Consider the following 13,523-nt stretch of genomic DNA (forward strand, 5'->3'; position numbering starts at 1 on the left):
TTGTACCCTTATGATGCCTCTTGTTTGAATATTTTTTCAATGAACTTTTTTGCATTTTCCAAGTCAAGACTAGAGTATTTTTCTGCTCTTTTTGCTTTATTGTATCTTGTCTTTATGACTTCTGTTATTCTAAGTAACTTTTGTTTTCTTCTAATTTCCATGCCTAGTACCTTTTGCGGTGCGCAGTGATGCTTTAGGATCAGCACTGAACTGAGACTCACAAGGCCTGTGGTTCAAGCGCCCGGTTGCTTTGTGGGAGGAAAGTGAAAGTTTCTGCGTCTGTCAAGATTCACAGCCTCAGAAACTGTTTACAGGCTTGCTGTATGTCAGAACTCAGGAGCTCTGGTAGCATAGTGGTTACGAATCAGGCTGCGAACCTCAGGGTCAGCAGTTCGAAACTACCAGCTGTTCTGCGGGAGAAAGATGAGGCTTTCTGCTCCCGTAAAGATTTACAGCCTCGGAAACCCTGTACAGGGTGGCTAAGAGTCGGAACCGACTCCACGGCACACAACAACAACAACAACAATATGTCAGAACCAATTTCATGACTTATTAAGTACCGTCGAGTCTTCTCTGACACATAGCGAGCCTATATAGGGTTTCCGAGGTGGGTGTGAACTGCCAACCTTGTGATTCACAGTCCAGTGCTTATCCTACAGGGTCACACCAGGAGTCCTTTTGCTATTGTTAGTGCCATCAAGTCGGTTCTGACCCAGAGTGACCCTAGAGTTTCCGAGGAGTATCCGGGGGTTTTGAACCGTCAACTTTGCAGATCAAACCAACCTTGCAGTCAAGTGCTTATCCTACAGCGCCACACCAGGACTCCCAAGAGTCCTTCATTGTTGTTAAGTGCCGTCGAGTCGATCCCGACTCAGTAGCTACCCTGTACAGAGTTTCCAAGGAGCAGCTGGTGGATTTTGACATCTGACCTTATGATTTGTAGCCCAGTGCTGATCCTACAGCGCAAATCACATGAATAATAGTGGGCCGCAATAAGACTTAGTTTCTAATGTTTTCTAGTTGAGGCATATAACACATTTAAGGAAGAGTTTATGTAGTGTTGTTTTAAGAATCAAGAGTTTGTGTTGAATTTTATCAAATGCCTTTTCAGCGTTTATGGAGGATTGTGTGCTGTCTCTCTTGTGAGCTATCAACAGAGCGAACCTGGGCCCACCTTACATCCCTCAGTTCAGTTTTGCTTGGCTAGGACATGCTCTTTTAATGGATTGCTGAGTTCTTCTCTTAGTTAATGGTGTATTTAAGATTTTCATGTCAGTTTCCTTGAAGGAGATTAACTAGTTTTCTTTGTGTGTATGTGTCTTCTTTGGAATCAATGTTATGCCTGCTTTTTAAGAAGATTTTGTAAGTTTCTTAGATACTACAAATAGGATTGCCCTCTCTTAAACCATCTTTTGGTCTGGTCTTTTTCTGGAATGATCTCTGAACAGGTTTCCTTATTGCTATTCACGACCAGCATTTCTGGCAGCTGTAAATGATTTTGATTATGGCTTTATCATAGTGACTTTAACCTGCGTGGTTTACTAAGCTAGGGAAGGATTTGAGCGGGTTTAAAGGAATGTCATCTAAACTGCAATCCGTGATTGCTCCGAAGGTCTGTTTAATGGAAAGTCACTCCAAATGACTGGTGGAAACAGTAATAGCACGTACCGAGTTATCATTCATTGAGTGTTTACCTGCGCCCGGTGCTCTGCTGAGCAGCCTGGCTGGTTTCATTTCCCATAGCAGCAACCATAGGAGGCAGCTGGTACTCTCTAATCTTACCCATGAAGAAACTGAAGGTGCGGGAGGCTCAGTAACTTGCCCAAGTAAGCAAAGGGTGATGAATGTGAACCAAGTCTCTTCTGAGACCCGAATATGACAAAGGTTCCCCAACTCCATCCTGTGGCTGCATTACTTGAAATCCTTGTAGGAGATGGTTGTTCTCACGATATTCTTTGTTCATTTAAGTCAATTTCTTCTGATGAAAATCATTAATGTAGCCCAATCCTCACTCAGCTGGGAAATGGTGGACAAGTCCCCTTCAAATGGAGTGACTCACATCTGTCCATCCTTGTTGTCACAGAAAGCCCTGAGATATGCCGGGTCTTAGAATGGGATGGTACATCCCGGTGAGGGCAGGACCGGGGTGTCAGGGCTTGGGCAGAGCTACTCAGGACTGTAGCGGAGTGACATGGGAAGGTCCAAAACCCTGAGCTGATTTGGCAACCTGTGTGCTCCCCTGGAGACCACTGGGGCCCTCACTTTCCTCTTTGTAAAGTGGGCAGGAGCATCCCCAGGTCTGTCCGTGCCTGCACGATGCATGGAAGGAGTATGAGGTGTGTTAGGGAGGAGCTGGGCTTCAGTTCCCGCTCCTGACTATCTGCCTTTACTTCCAGTTACTCCATTCCGGAGCACTGGCTTCCTTTTCTTAAACCAGAGATGGTTTTTGCTAGCTCCCATCATTGTCACGAGGATCTGATGAGGTCACACAGACAGGGCATTGTAAACTGTAGAGTGTGAGGCACATGTCATTGCCCGCCCTACGACATCCGCACAATCCTTACTATAATTAAACCCATTGCTTCAGCTGCCACTGTGTCAGTCCATCTCACTGGGGGGTCTTCCTCTTTTCTACTGACTCTCCAGGGACGGGTCCCGCCAGTTCACATGTTCAGTCCAAAGTAAGTGAGACCAGGTCTTACCATACTCACTTCTAAGGGGCATTCTCGCTGTACTTCTTCCAAGACATGTTTGTTGGTTCTTGTGGCAGTCTGTGGTAATATCCGTGTTATGCCAACACCATCATTCAAAGGCAATAAATCTTCCTTGGTTTTCTTTATCGATTGTTCAGCTTTCACATGCACGTGAGGCAATTGAAAACACCATGCTTTGATCAAGCACATGTTCATTCTCAAGGTGGCATCTTGGTACTTTAACACTTCAAAGAGGTCTTTTGCAACAGATTGACCCAGTGCAACACATTTGATTTCTTAACGTCTGCTTCCATGGGTACTGATTGTGGATGCATGTAAAATGAAATCCTTGACAAGTTCAATGTTTTCTCCATTTATCATGATGTTGCTTTTTGGTCCAGTTGTGAGAATTTTTGTTTTCTTTGTGTTGAGGTACAATCCATACTGAAGGCTGTATAGTCTTTAATCTTCATCTGCAAGTGCCTCTTCGCTTTCAGCATATCGCAAGTTATTTATGTGTCTTCCTCTAATCCTGATGCCACGTTCTTCTTCATGTAATCCAGTTTCGTGGATTCTTTACTCAGATTGAATAAGGATGATGAAAGGATGCCACCCTGGCACACACCTTTCCTGACTTTGAACCACACAGTATCCCCTTGTTCCTTGTCACTTTTGACAGAACAAGGCAGAAATCCTAGGTACCACAGAGCCAGAGAGCAGGAAGCTGGGAGGTATACTTTACACTTTCTTCTTATCATGGTCCACTTTACTCACAGGACTGTGAAGCCCCTCATCTGTAAAGAACTCTAGTTCTGAAGCAAGAAGCTTCTGGAAACAGACCAGTTACTGAATGCAGAGAGGAAGCTGGGTCCCACAGTCCCACTTAGATAGGACCCAGCCCTGGAAGGCTGGCCTGAGCATGGAGCTGTCCGTGGTCCTGCTGGGCAAGCAGCTCTGCTTCAGGGAACAGCATCTGTTCCCTTAAGTCTGTCCATTGGCTTCCGAGGTGGAAAGGCCTGCCACCAGGAAGGATAGCGGTCTGGAGACATGGGGGATGGGGGGGGGGGCAGCTGGGCATGATCTTCAGACAGTTTGGAAAAGGATGAAGGGAGAAGGGACTCCTGGGTCAGGGTGAAGAAACAGCACTGAATTCGCACCCACTCAGTCTGTGGAGTAGTTCATGCCACACGTACTGCACCACTTGACAGAGAGCCCTGGAAGGTTTGGGAGTAGAGAATTCATTTGAGCAGGCGCACTGCTTACAGGAGACCCAGTAAAGTAGCCGAGCGGGTGGAAGTTCACAGTTTACAAACTGCTTCCCATCTGTCTCACACATCTTGTCCTTGCCATGGATTCTGAGAGGGGGGGCCGATTAGACCCATCAGACAGAGGAGTCACTGAGGGTCAGAGGTTAAATGAGGTGGCCACCCGCGTAGGGTAGAGTAGAGTCCCCTAGAGCAGCCTCATTATTCTCCTACGGAGTGGCTGGTAGGTTCGATCTGCCGACTCTGAGGTTGGCAGCCCAGTATTTAATTTGTCGTACCACCAGAATGCTTGGAACTCAAGCATATTTGAATGCAGATCCTAACATTGAACTTCCAGGACCTTGGACTCTTCCTCCAACCATTTCTTGACTGCATTTCTGTCTCGTAACATATCCCACATGTGTGTGTCTCTCATCTCCCTCTCTCCCTACCTAGCACTGCAGGAGGGGAAGATCCTTTCCCCCTCCTCTCATTTTATTTTCTCTTTCATACTCTCTCTTTAATGAGCCTTTATAAGAAGGAATGGTATCATTTTATAATAGGAGATACTAAAAATGAAGGACTGTTCCAGGTCATGATCACAGCCAGCATTTCCCTGTGATTTACGCATGCTTACAACATGTGTCCAGTCTGCCAGTTTGGTGTACTGTGGCGGCTTGTGTGTTGCTGAGATTCTAGAAGCTATGCTATCTGTATTTTAAATACCAGCAGGGTCACCTACAGTGGACAGTCTTCAGCTGAACTTCCGGATGAAGACAAGGAAAGACAGACTACTTCTGAATATTTAGTTTCTAAAAGCCTTATGAAGAGCAGTGGAACACTGTCAGCACCAGAATATTAAATAGTGAAACATAATGAAGAGGACCAAAATATTGTCAGATATAGTGCTGAAAGATGAACCTCTCGGGTTGGAAGGCATACAAAATATGACTAGGGAAAAGCTGCCTCCTCAAACTAGAGTTGACTATGATAATGTGAATGCAATAAAGCTTTTGAGACCTTCATTTGCTGATGGGGCACAACTCAAAATGAGGAAAGACAGTTGTAAGCATCTATTAATAATTGGAACATGGAATGTATGAAGTATGAACCTTGGAAAATTAGAAGTTGTTAAAAATGAAAGGGAATTCATAAACATCGATATCCTAGGCATTGTAGTTAAGTGCTATCAAGTTGGTTCTGACCCATAGTGACTCTGTATAGGGTTTCTGAGGAACGGATGGTGAGTTTGAACTGGCAACCTTGTGATTCAAACCGACCTTGTGGTCCAGAGTTTATCCTACAGCACCACACCAGGACTCCATCCTAGGCATTAGAAAGCTGAAATGGACTGGTATTGGCCATTTTAAATCTGACAATCACATGGTTTACTATGCTGGGAATGAAAAATAGGAATTGCATTGCATTCAAAAAGAACATTTCAAAACCTATCTTGAAGTACAACTCTGTATGTCATAGGACAATATCCATATGCCTACAAAGAAGACCAAGGAGCTCTGGTAGCATAGTGGTTACGAATCGGGCTGCGAACTTTAAGGTCAGCAGTTCGAAACTACCAGCTGCTCCATGGGAAAAAGATGAAGCTTTCTGCTCCCATAAAGATTTGCAGCCTTGGAAACCCTGTACAGGGTTGCTATGGGTCGGAACTGACTCAATGGCACTTAACAACAACAACAAAGAAGACCAGATAATACCACTATTATTTAAATTTACACATCAACAATTTAAGCCAGTGATGATGAATTGGCAAAGTGGCAGCATCAATGGGCTCAAGCCTGGCAACGATAGTGAGGATGGCCCAGGATCAGGCAGTGTTTCCTTCTGCTGTGCATAAGGTCGCTATGAGTCAATACCGACTCGATGGCACCTAACAACAACAACAACCAACTTCTCCAGTCTGCAATTGATCAAACATGCAATCAAGATATATTAATAATTACTGGCAATTGGAATGCAAAGGTTGGAAACAGAGGAAGGATCAGTCAATGGAAAATATGGCCTTGGTGATAGAAATTATGCTGGAGATCACATGATAGAATTTTGCAAGACCAATGACTTGTTTATTGCAAATTCCTTTTGAAAACAACGTGAAAGATGACTATACACATGGGCCTCACCAGATGCAATACACAGAAGTCAAATTGACAACATCGGTGGAAAGAGGTGGTGGAAAAGCTCCATATCATTATCCAAAACAAGGCCAGGGGCAGGCTGTGATCATCTGAAGAACAGATTTGATGAACCAGACACTAATGACCAAAGACCAGAAGAGTTGTGGGATGACATCAAGAACATCATACAGGAAGAAAGCAAAAGGTCACTAAGAAGACAAGAAAACAGAAAAGACTTAAATGGATGTGTCAGAAGAGACTCTGAATCTTGCTCCCCAGCACAGGATGCTTAAGCAAATGGAGTAAATGAGGAGGTAAAAGAGCTGAATAGAAAATGTCAAAGGTCAGTTCTAAAAGACAAAGTCAAATATAATGAAATGTGTGTGAAGATCTGGAGTTAGAAAACCAAAAGGGAAGAACACACTCAGCATTTTTTCAAGTTGATGGAACTGAAGAAAAAAAAATTCAAGCCTTGACTTGAAATATTGAAGAATTCTTTGGGCAAATTATTGAATGGTACAGAAAGCATCAAAAGAAGATGGAAGGGCCAACATAGAGTTGTTGCACCAAAAAGAAGTGGTCGATGTTCGGCCATTTCAAGAAATAGTTTATGATCAAGAGCCAGTGACAAGGAAGAAGTCCAAAGTGCATTGAAGGAACAGGCAAAGAACAAGGCTCCAGGAATTGATGGAATACAAATTCAAATTTTTCAACAAACTTGATACAGCACTGGAGGCACTCACTCATCGATGCCAAGAAATTTGGAAGACAGCTACCTGACCAAATGATTGGAAGAGATCCATATTTATACCCATTCAGAGAGAGGTGACCCAGTGGAATGTGGAAATCATCGGACAATGTCATTAATATCTCATGCAAATAACATTTTGCTAAAGATAATTTAAAAGTGTATGCAACAGTCCATTGACAAATAACTTCGAGAATTTGAAATTCTGTTCTGCCTTTTACCCCTTTTGATCTGGCGTTTTCTGTGAAGTTATTTATTAAAATGTTCAATAACAGAGGCAACTAGCCACACATTCCTTGTTGTTGTTAAGTGCTGTTGAGTAGGTTCTGCCCCCCTGTATAGGGTTTTCAAGGAGTGACTGGGTGACCTTGTGGTTAGCAGTCCACTGCGTATTTTCTGTTGCTTCAGACAAATAGAGACCAATTGTTGTACATCGAGTGGCCACTTGCAAGAGTTTTAAGACCCCAGAAGTTTTTGGTTTATTTTTTTAAAATATCAAATTTGTCAAGTTGTTCTTTCATTTTGAATTGTTGATTACTAGTGAGATTAATAGGGGTTCCCGTGTGGCTCTGTAGGATGAGCGCTAGACTGCTAACCACAAGTCAGCGGTTCAAGCCCACCAGCTGCCCCTTAGGAACCCTATATAGGGTTACTATGAGTTGGAACTGACTCAACAGCACTTAACAAAAAGTAAGATTAATAGGGAGGTCTAGTGGCACAATGGTTAAGCACTCCGCTAACTGAAAGATTAGTGGTTTGGACCCACCAGACCTCCAGAGGTTAAAAGGCCTGGTGATTGGCTTCCTTAAAATTGTGGCCTGGGAAACCTTCTGGGGCCATTCTCCTCTGTCCTGTAGGGTCACAATGTGTTGGAATTGACTCAACAGCTTACAACAACAATGAGGTTCAGGTCGTCTCACAGTTTGCTAACTGGTTGTATTTCCTTTTTAGCGTGTTGCCTGCTTTATCTGTTGGGCCTTTGGCACTTTTCTGTACTTGCTATGCGGGGTCCTCTTTCTAAACAACAGATGTGGCCTCCCGGTTGTTTCTCACATCCCTTAGGATTTGGGTTATATGTTTCTTAGGCATAAGGGAGTCTTGGAGATGCAAGAGGCCAGTTCCAAACCAGTTCTTTTGTAAATTCTCTTGTCTTTTAACTTTTGTGTTTGAACTGCAAGGTCAGTGGTTCAAGCTCACCAGCTGCTCCTTGGAAACCCTATACAGGGTCACTATGGGTCAGAATCGACTCAACGACACTTAACAACAACAACAAGGGCACAGAGGAGACCTAGTGTGGCGCTGTACGATAAGCACTAGACTGCTAACCGCAGGGTCGGCAGTTCAAACCCACTAACTCCTTGGAAAATCTTTATAGGGTTGTTGTGAATTGAAACCAACTTGATGGCACTTAACAGTAACAAGGACACAGAGCCCTGAGGTACAGAGAGTTAAACAGTGGGCTGCTACCTGAAAGGTCTGCGATGGGGCATAATGTGGTGAATTGATAATGTTCAATGCCATTGCTGTAATGTTCTCATGTGTCAATATGTCGATCCTAACCCACAGCGAGCCTATGGACGTAGCAGAACTGCTCCTTAGGGTTTCTGAGGTCGTCATCTTTCTCTGGCGATTTGGCTGCTAGATTTGAACCGCCCACCTTGGGGTTGTTGTTGTTAAGTGCTGTCGAGTCGGTTCCGACCCATAGCGACCCTGCACAGGGTTTCCGAGGGTGTAAATCTTTACGGGAGTAGAAAGCCTCATCTTTCTCCCGCGGAGCAGCTGGTAGTTTCGAACCGCTGACCTTAAGGTTCGCAGCCCGATTCGTAACCACTACGCTACCAGAGCTCGAGGTTGTTGTTGTTGTTGTTAAGTGCGGAGCAGCTGGTAGTTTCGAACCGCTGACCTTAAGGTTCGCAGCCCAATTCGTAACCACTACGCTACCAGAGCTCGAGGTTGTTGTTGTTGTTGTTAAGTGCGGAGCAGCTGGTAGTTTCGAACCGCTGACCTTAAGGTTCGCAGCCCGATTCGTAACCACTACGCTACCAGAGCTCCTCTCAGAGCTCGGGGTTAGCAGCCCAATATTTAACCCTCAGCGCCACCAGGACTCCTTAGTACCACCTCCACTATGCTTTCATTGACAGAACAAGGTCACTCGAGGAAGGCAGGAGCCCTGGGTTGGGTGGTGGGTTTGAGAGCCCACGAGGCGATGCTGTTGGTGATGTAGGAATACTCTTGGGGGCGGGAAGTCAGGCGTGTGGAGTACCCCCTCCCCGCCTCGGGGTTCCCGAGGCTGCGCCTTTAAATCGGATTCTCCTCCCGGAATTGCCGCAGCCTAGGGGGCGGGGAGGGATGCTGGCGGAGGACGGAGCCCGCAGGATCTGGGCTGCAGAGCCTTCCCGCCCAGCCAGCCGGTGACGCACTCGCTGCCAGCTCTCTCCTCTGCTCCCAAGCTGCTGATTCATCCGCAGGCGGCAGGGAAGCAGGGCGCTCGCTCGGGAGGAGGAAGCGGGGGGCCCCCGGGCGGGGTGGGGGTGGGGAGAAGGACATCAGCGAGCCCCTGCAGGTGTCAGACCAGAGGGGCAGGTCCCTTCTCACGCGCCTCTGGCCTCCCCCCGCAGGGTGCTTCAAGGATGACCGTATCGCCTTCTGGACCTGGATGTTTTCCACCTACTTCATGGAGAAGTGGGCTCCGCAACACGATGACATGCTTTTCTACGTGCGCCGGAAGCGGGCAAGAGCGGGTAGCGAGAGCGGCGCCGACGGGGGCAAGGTGAGTGGCACCGTGTGGCCCTGGTGACCGGCGGGCCCCCTTGAGCCAGGGGCCGAGTGGGCATAGTGTCAATTGCTCTAACGAGGCGGTACTGCACACACATTGTCGTCTATCTCCACCAAGACCTGCCCCGTAGCCACCGGAATCCGTGCTTCCTGGAGGATTTGGCCAACATCTCCTAATTAGCGGTAGACGGAGCTAATGGCGCCCTGGTGGCACTGTGGTCGAAGCATTGTCTGCTCACCACAAGGTCAGCAGTTCTAAACCACCAGCCTCTCCGAGGGTGAAAAATGAGGCCGTCTACTCCGGGCAAGATTTCCAGCTAGGAAACCCAAAGGAGCAATTCTCCTCTGGCCTGTGGGGTCACTAGGAGTGAGGCTTGACTTGGTGATAGTGGATAGGACAGAGCTGGACCCAGAATCTCGTGTCTCCCTACAGCCACGGGCAGGGGGGATGCTGGCTTGACAAGCTGGGGATCATGATGTTGGCGGCAGGCGCCTACAGTCTATTACCTTGTCCTGACTATGCACTGTGTACAGTGCTGAGCCCTCAGCTGTCTGATCCCCTCCAGCTCCCCAACAAAGCTGTGGTGCAGATGAGGAAACCTGGGCTTCCGGGCAAGAGCCATGTGCCTCTGAATTCTCAGGCACTACAGGCAGGTATGGGGTCCTGGTGTGGCACCCATAGGATAAGCACTTGACCTCAAGGTCGGTGGTTCAAACTCACCAGCCGCTCCTCGGAAACCCCCCCCACAGTGGCTATGAGTTGGAACGACATTACTTAACAACATCAGCACATTCAGGTGTGGGGGTGGACAGTTCATCAAACAAACTGCACAAATTTCCCCCTCTGCTCTTCAGAATCTCTCGCAGTTTGTAAGCTGGTTAGAGGAACCAAGTGCCAGATTTGGAATTGCGTTCTTTTCCTTTAGAAGCAAGTGGTTGTGTGGTGGTGGGTGGGACAGGGGGCCAGATCGGGGGCTTCCATCCATCCGGGTCCAAGTCCTGCTGTGTGCCTGTTTTTAGAGCCGGACACATACAGAACACCCCAAACCCAAGCTCCTGCTATCTAGTTGATTCTGACTTATAGCAACCGCTTGGGACAGAACCGAACTTCCTCAGAGGGGGCCCAATCAAGCTCCTGGCCTTTTGGCTAGGAGACTGATGGTGGTTCAGTGCCGTGGAGTCAGTTCGGATTCATAGCGACCCTGTACAGGGTTTCTGAGGTGGTAAATCTTTATACAGGGGCAGAAAGCCTCATCTTTCTCCCTCAGAGTGACTGGTAGATTTGAACTGCTGACCTTTCGGCTAGCAGCAGAGCACGTAGACTGCATACACCACCAAGATTCCATACTTTCAGACTAGGTGTGCTGAAAGTGGACCGGTTCAGTGCTGGCTGCGAAGGACGTGCTCTGACTCCCTGCCCTGTCTCTGTCTCTGTGTGTGGGCAGCCGTATGCCTACTGCTAGTGTGACCCAGCTATGTGATGAGACTCAAGAAGACCCCAGGGTTCTGCTGGTGTCTGTGACCACTGAGACACTGGAAGGCTGGGACCTCCTTGGGGCTGTGGACACTGAGCACATAAGGGGGGCTTGGTGTGGGAAGAGGTGGACTGTGGTCAGCAGGTTAAGGTGAGTGTGACGGAGCAGGAAGCACTGTCCCCAGCAGTGGCTCCTGGGGACGTGGGACAGTGCCGTTCATCAGGAGAGCCCTGCTTGGCTGGGAGCTGAGGGTCACATGGTGGCCAGGAGTCTAGGCAGCCCCCAAGCCCTGGGAAGCCCAAGTCTCATAAACAGAGGAAGGCCATTTCAAGAGCTCTCTGGCAGTAACAACAGGATAAGCACTGGACTGCACATCACTAAGTCGGTGGTTCAATTCCACCAGCTGCTCCTTGGAAGAAAGATGAGGCTGTCTGATCCCTTCAGGATTTACAGTCTCGGAAACCCGATGTAGGATCACTGTGAGTTGGAATCAACTTGACAGCAGTAATTGGTTAGGGTTTGCCTGGCAGTATGTGGAAGAGGACTTGGAGGGGGCTGGAGGAAGCCAGAGGGCGGAGGAGTGGTCAAGGGGATGTTGGGAGGTTAGGGAAGTAACAGTGAACCAGAAGGACCTGGGATGGCATGTAGGCCTAGGGCCTAACTTGCTGGGAGCACATGGGTCATTAACTGGGAGCTCAGTCAGTCCTGGGTGGGTGGCCCAGGTGGAGGTGCTGAGGACGTCCAGGTCGGGTGGAAATCTCTGTAACCACTGAGAAGCCAGGGATGGAAGAAGAGATTTGGACTGTGGGCACTGAGATGTCCAAGGAACTAGGTGGGAGACCAGAAAGATCTGACTGGAGAGGTGGATGGTGGGGGTGAGTCAGAATGAGGAGGGCAAGGGGGAGGGGGCGTGGCAGGGGAGAGGAGGGGCCACTGGACTTAGTTAGCTACACTAAGTATGGAGGCCTCAGCAGAGTGGGTGGGCAGGATGCTGTCTATACATGCTGCTTAGCCTAGCCACCTGTCCTTGGCCACCCTGTCCATATCAGGTGTACTGGGGAGACCCAGCTCTGGGGTGGGCGACTTTGTCAAGGCAACCCCTGTAACAGGGCATGCTAACTGCATCTTCAGCCTTCAAGAGAGGGCTCTGCCCTTCTGCTAATTAACAATAGTCAGGTGAGGCGGTTTCCATAGGAGCAAAAGTTTATCAAAGGAAAGAGGCTTGCAAGTAGAGGGTTTAATGCAACACTTAACCCCAGCCTCTGGGAAGAAAGGCTTTGTTGTTGTTAAGTGCCATTGAGTTGATTCTGACTCATAGGAACCATATATAAGGTTTTCGAGGTGTGGTTGGTGAGTTTAAATGCTGACTTTGCAGTTCAAACTGATCTTGCAGTCCAGTGCTTATCCTACAGCGCCACACAAAGCCCAGAACAAAGGCTTTGCTGGGATTTCAAAGGTTTGGAGTAGAGAAAAGACATCATGTTTATTCATAGGGATAGGCGGGGATTTCTGGGAAATGTACCATTTAGGGGGAGCCATGCAAATTGGGTGTGTACACAGCATATCTTGAAGATGGATTCCACAGCACAGGCCTCTGGTAGGAACAGACAGAACAAAAATTTACTCTGGGATGTCGCGCATGGTTGGGTCTTTGGGACCCTAATTCAGACTCCCAGGAATTGGTAACTCTCCTTTGACTCAGTAGGTTTGTCCCTTGGAAAGTTGCACCTAGGGCACTAGGTGAATCAGTCTGACCTGTAAAATATCTGATAAGGAAGCAAAAATACTGAGTTTTTAATGGGTGGTCTTTCTTAATGGCATACCCCAGGATGTGGTTGCCCCACTATGGCTCTGGGCATGGCCTACACATCTTTCCAATTGCCCAAGGAAGGAGGCGAGTTTTTAATGGGTAGTCTTTCTTAATGGCATACCCCAGGATGTGGTTGCCCCACTATGGCTCTGGGCATGGCCTACACATCTTTCCAATTGCCCAAGGAAGGAGGCGGGTAGGTCTCAACATTCCTCAAGACTTTGGTTATAAGAGTTCAACTATTAAGTGGTCCATTTTTAATTGTGATTGTTAGACCCTCTTTTCCGGGTCTGTCTTCTGTGGAACTTCAGCAAAGGGTTCAGACCCCATGGGCCCTAAGCTAAGGGTGTTTGCATTGTGAACCTCCGGGAAGCTGGGGCGTGTGGGGTAGATGTGACCCCGGGTATCCCAGGAGCCTCCGTGTGGCCTCGCTGTGGGGGTGGTTCTTGAACCCTCAGCAGGCTCTAGGGTGTAGGCATGCCCACCATCCATGGCTCAGAGGGCCAGTGTTGTCCACTCCGACCTACCCTCCCCTGTTCGTTTCCAACACTTTTCTTTTTGCAAAATCTTGGTCTTTTTTCAAAGGACAAGTCCATGGAGCACAGTGGCCCTGAGGACCCAGATCGCGCCCTGGGGAGTCAGACAG

The 13,523-nt window shown here is 47.9% G+C and overlaps 1 protein-coding gene across 1 annotated transcript in view; it reads left to right on the forward strand.

Moving 5' to 3' along the window:
• KIAA0930 (KIAA0930 ortholog) overlaps window positions 1-13,523 on the forward strand; it is a 44,334-nt gene that overhangs the window by 20,568 nt on the left and 10,243 nt on the right. The window contains exon 2 of the mRNA XM_006866834.1: window positions 9,436-9,587. Within this exon, the coding sequence (XP_006866896.1) occupies window positions 9,436-9,587 (152 nt within the window). The remainder of the gene's footprint in view (window positions 1-9,435; window positions 9,588-13,523) is intronic.

This window comes from Chrysochloris asiatica, unplaced genomic scaffold, assembly GCF_000296735.1.
Source record: "Chrysochloris asiatica unplaced genomic scaffold, ChrAsi1.0 scaffold00097, whole genome shotgun sequence".
NCBI lineage: Eukaryota > Metazoa > Chordata > Mammalia > Afrosoricida > Chrysochloridae > Chrysochloris > Chrysochloris asiatica.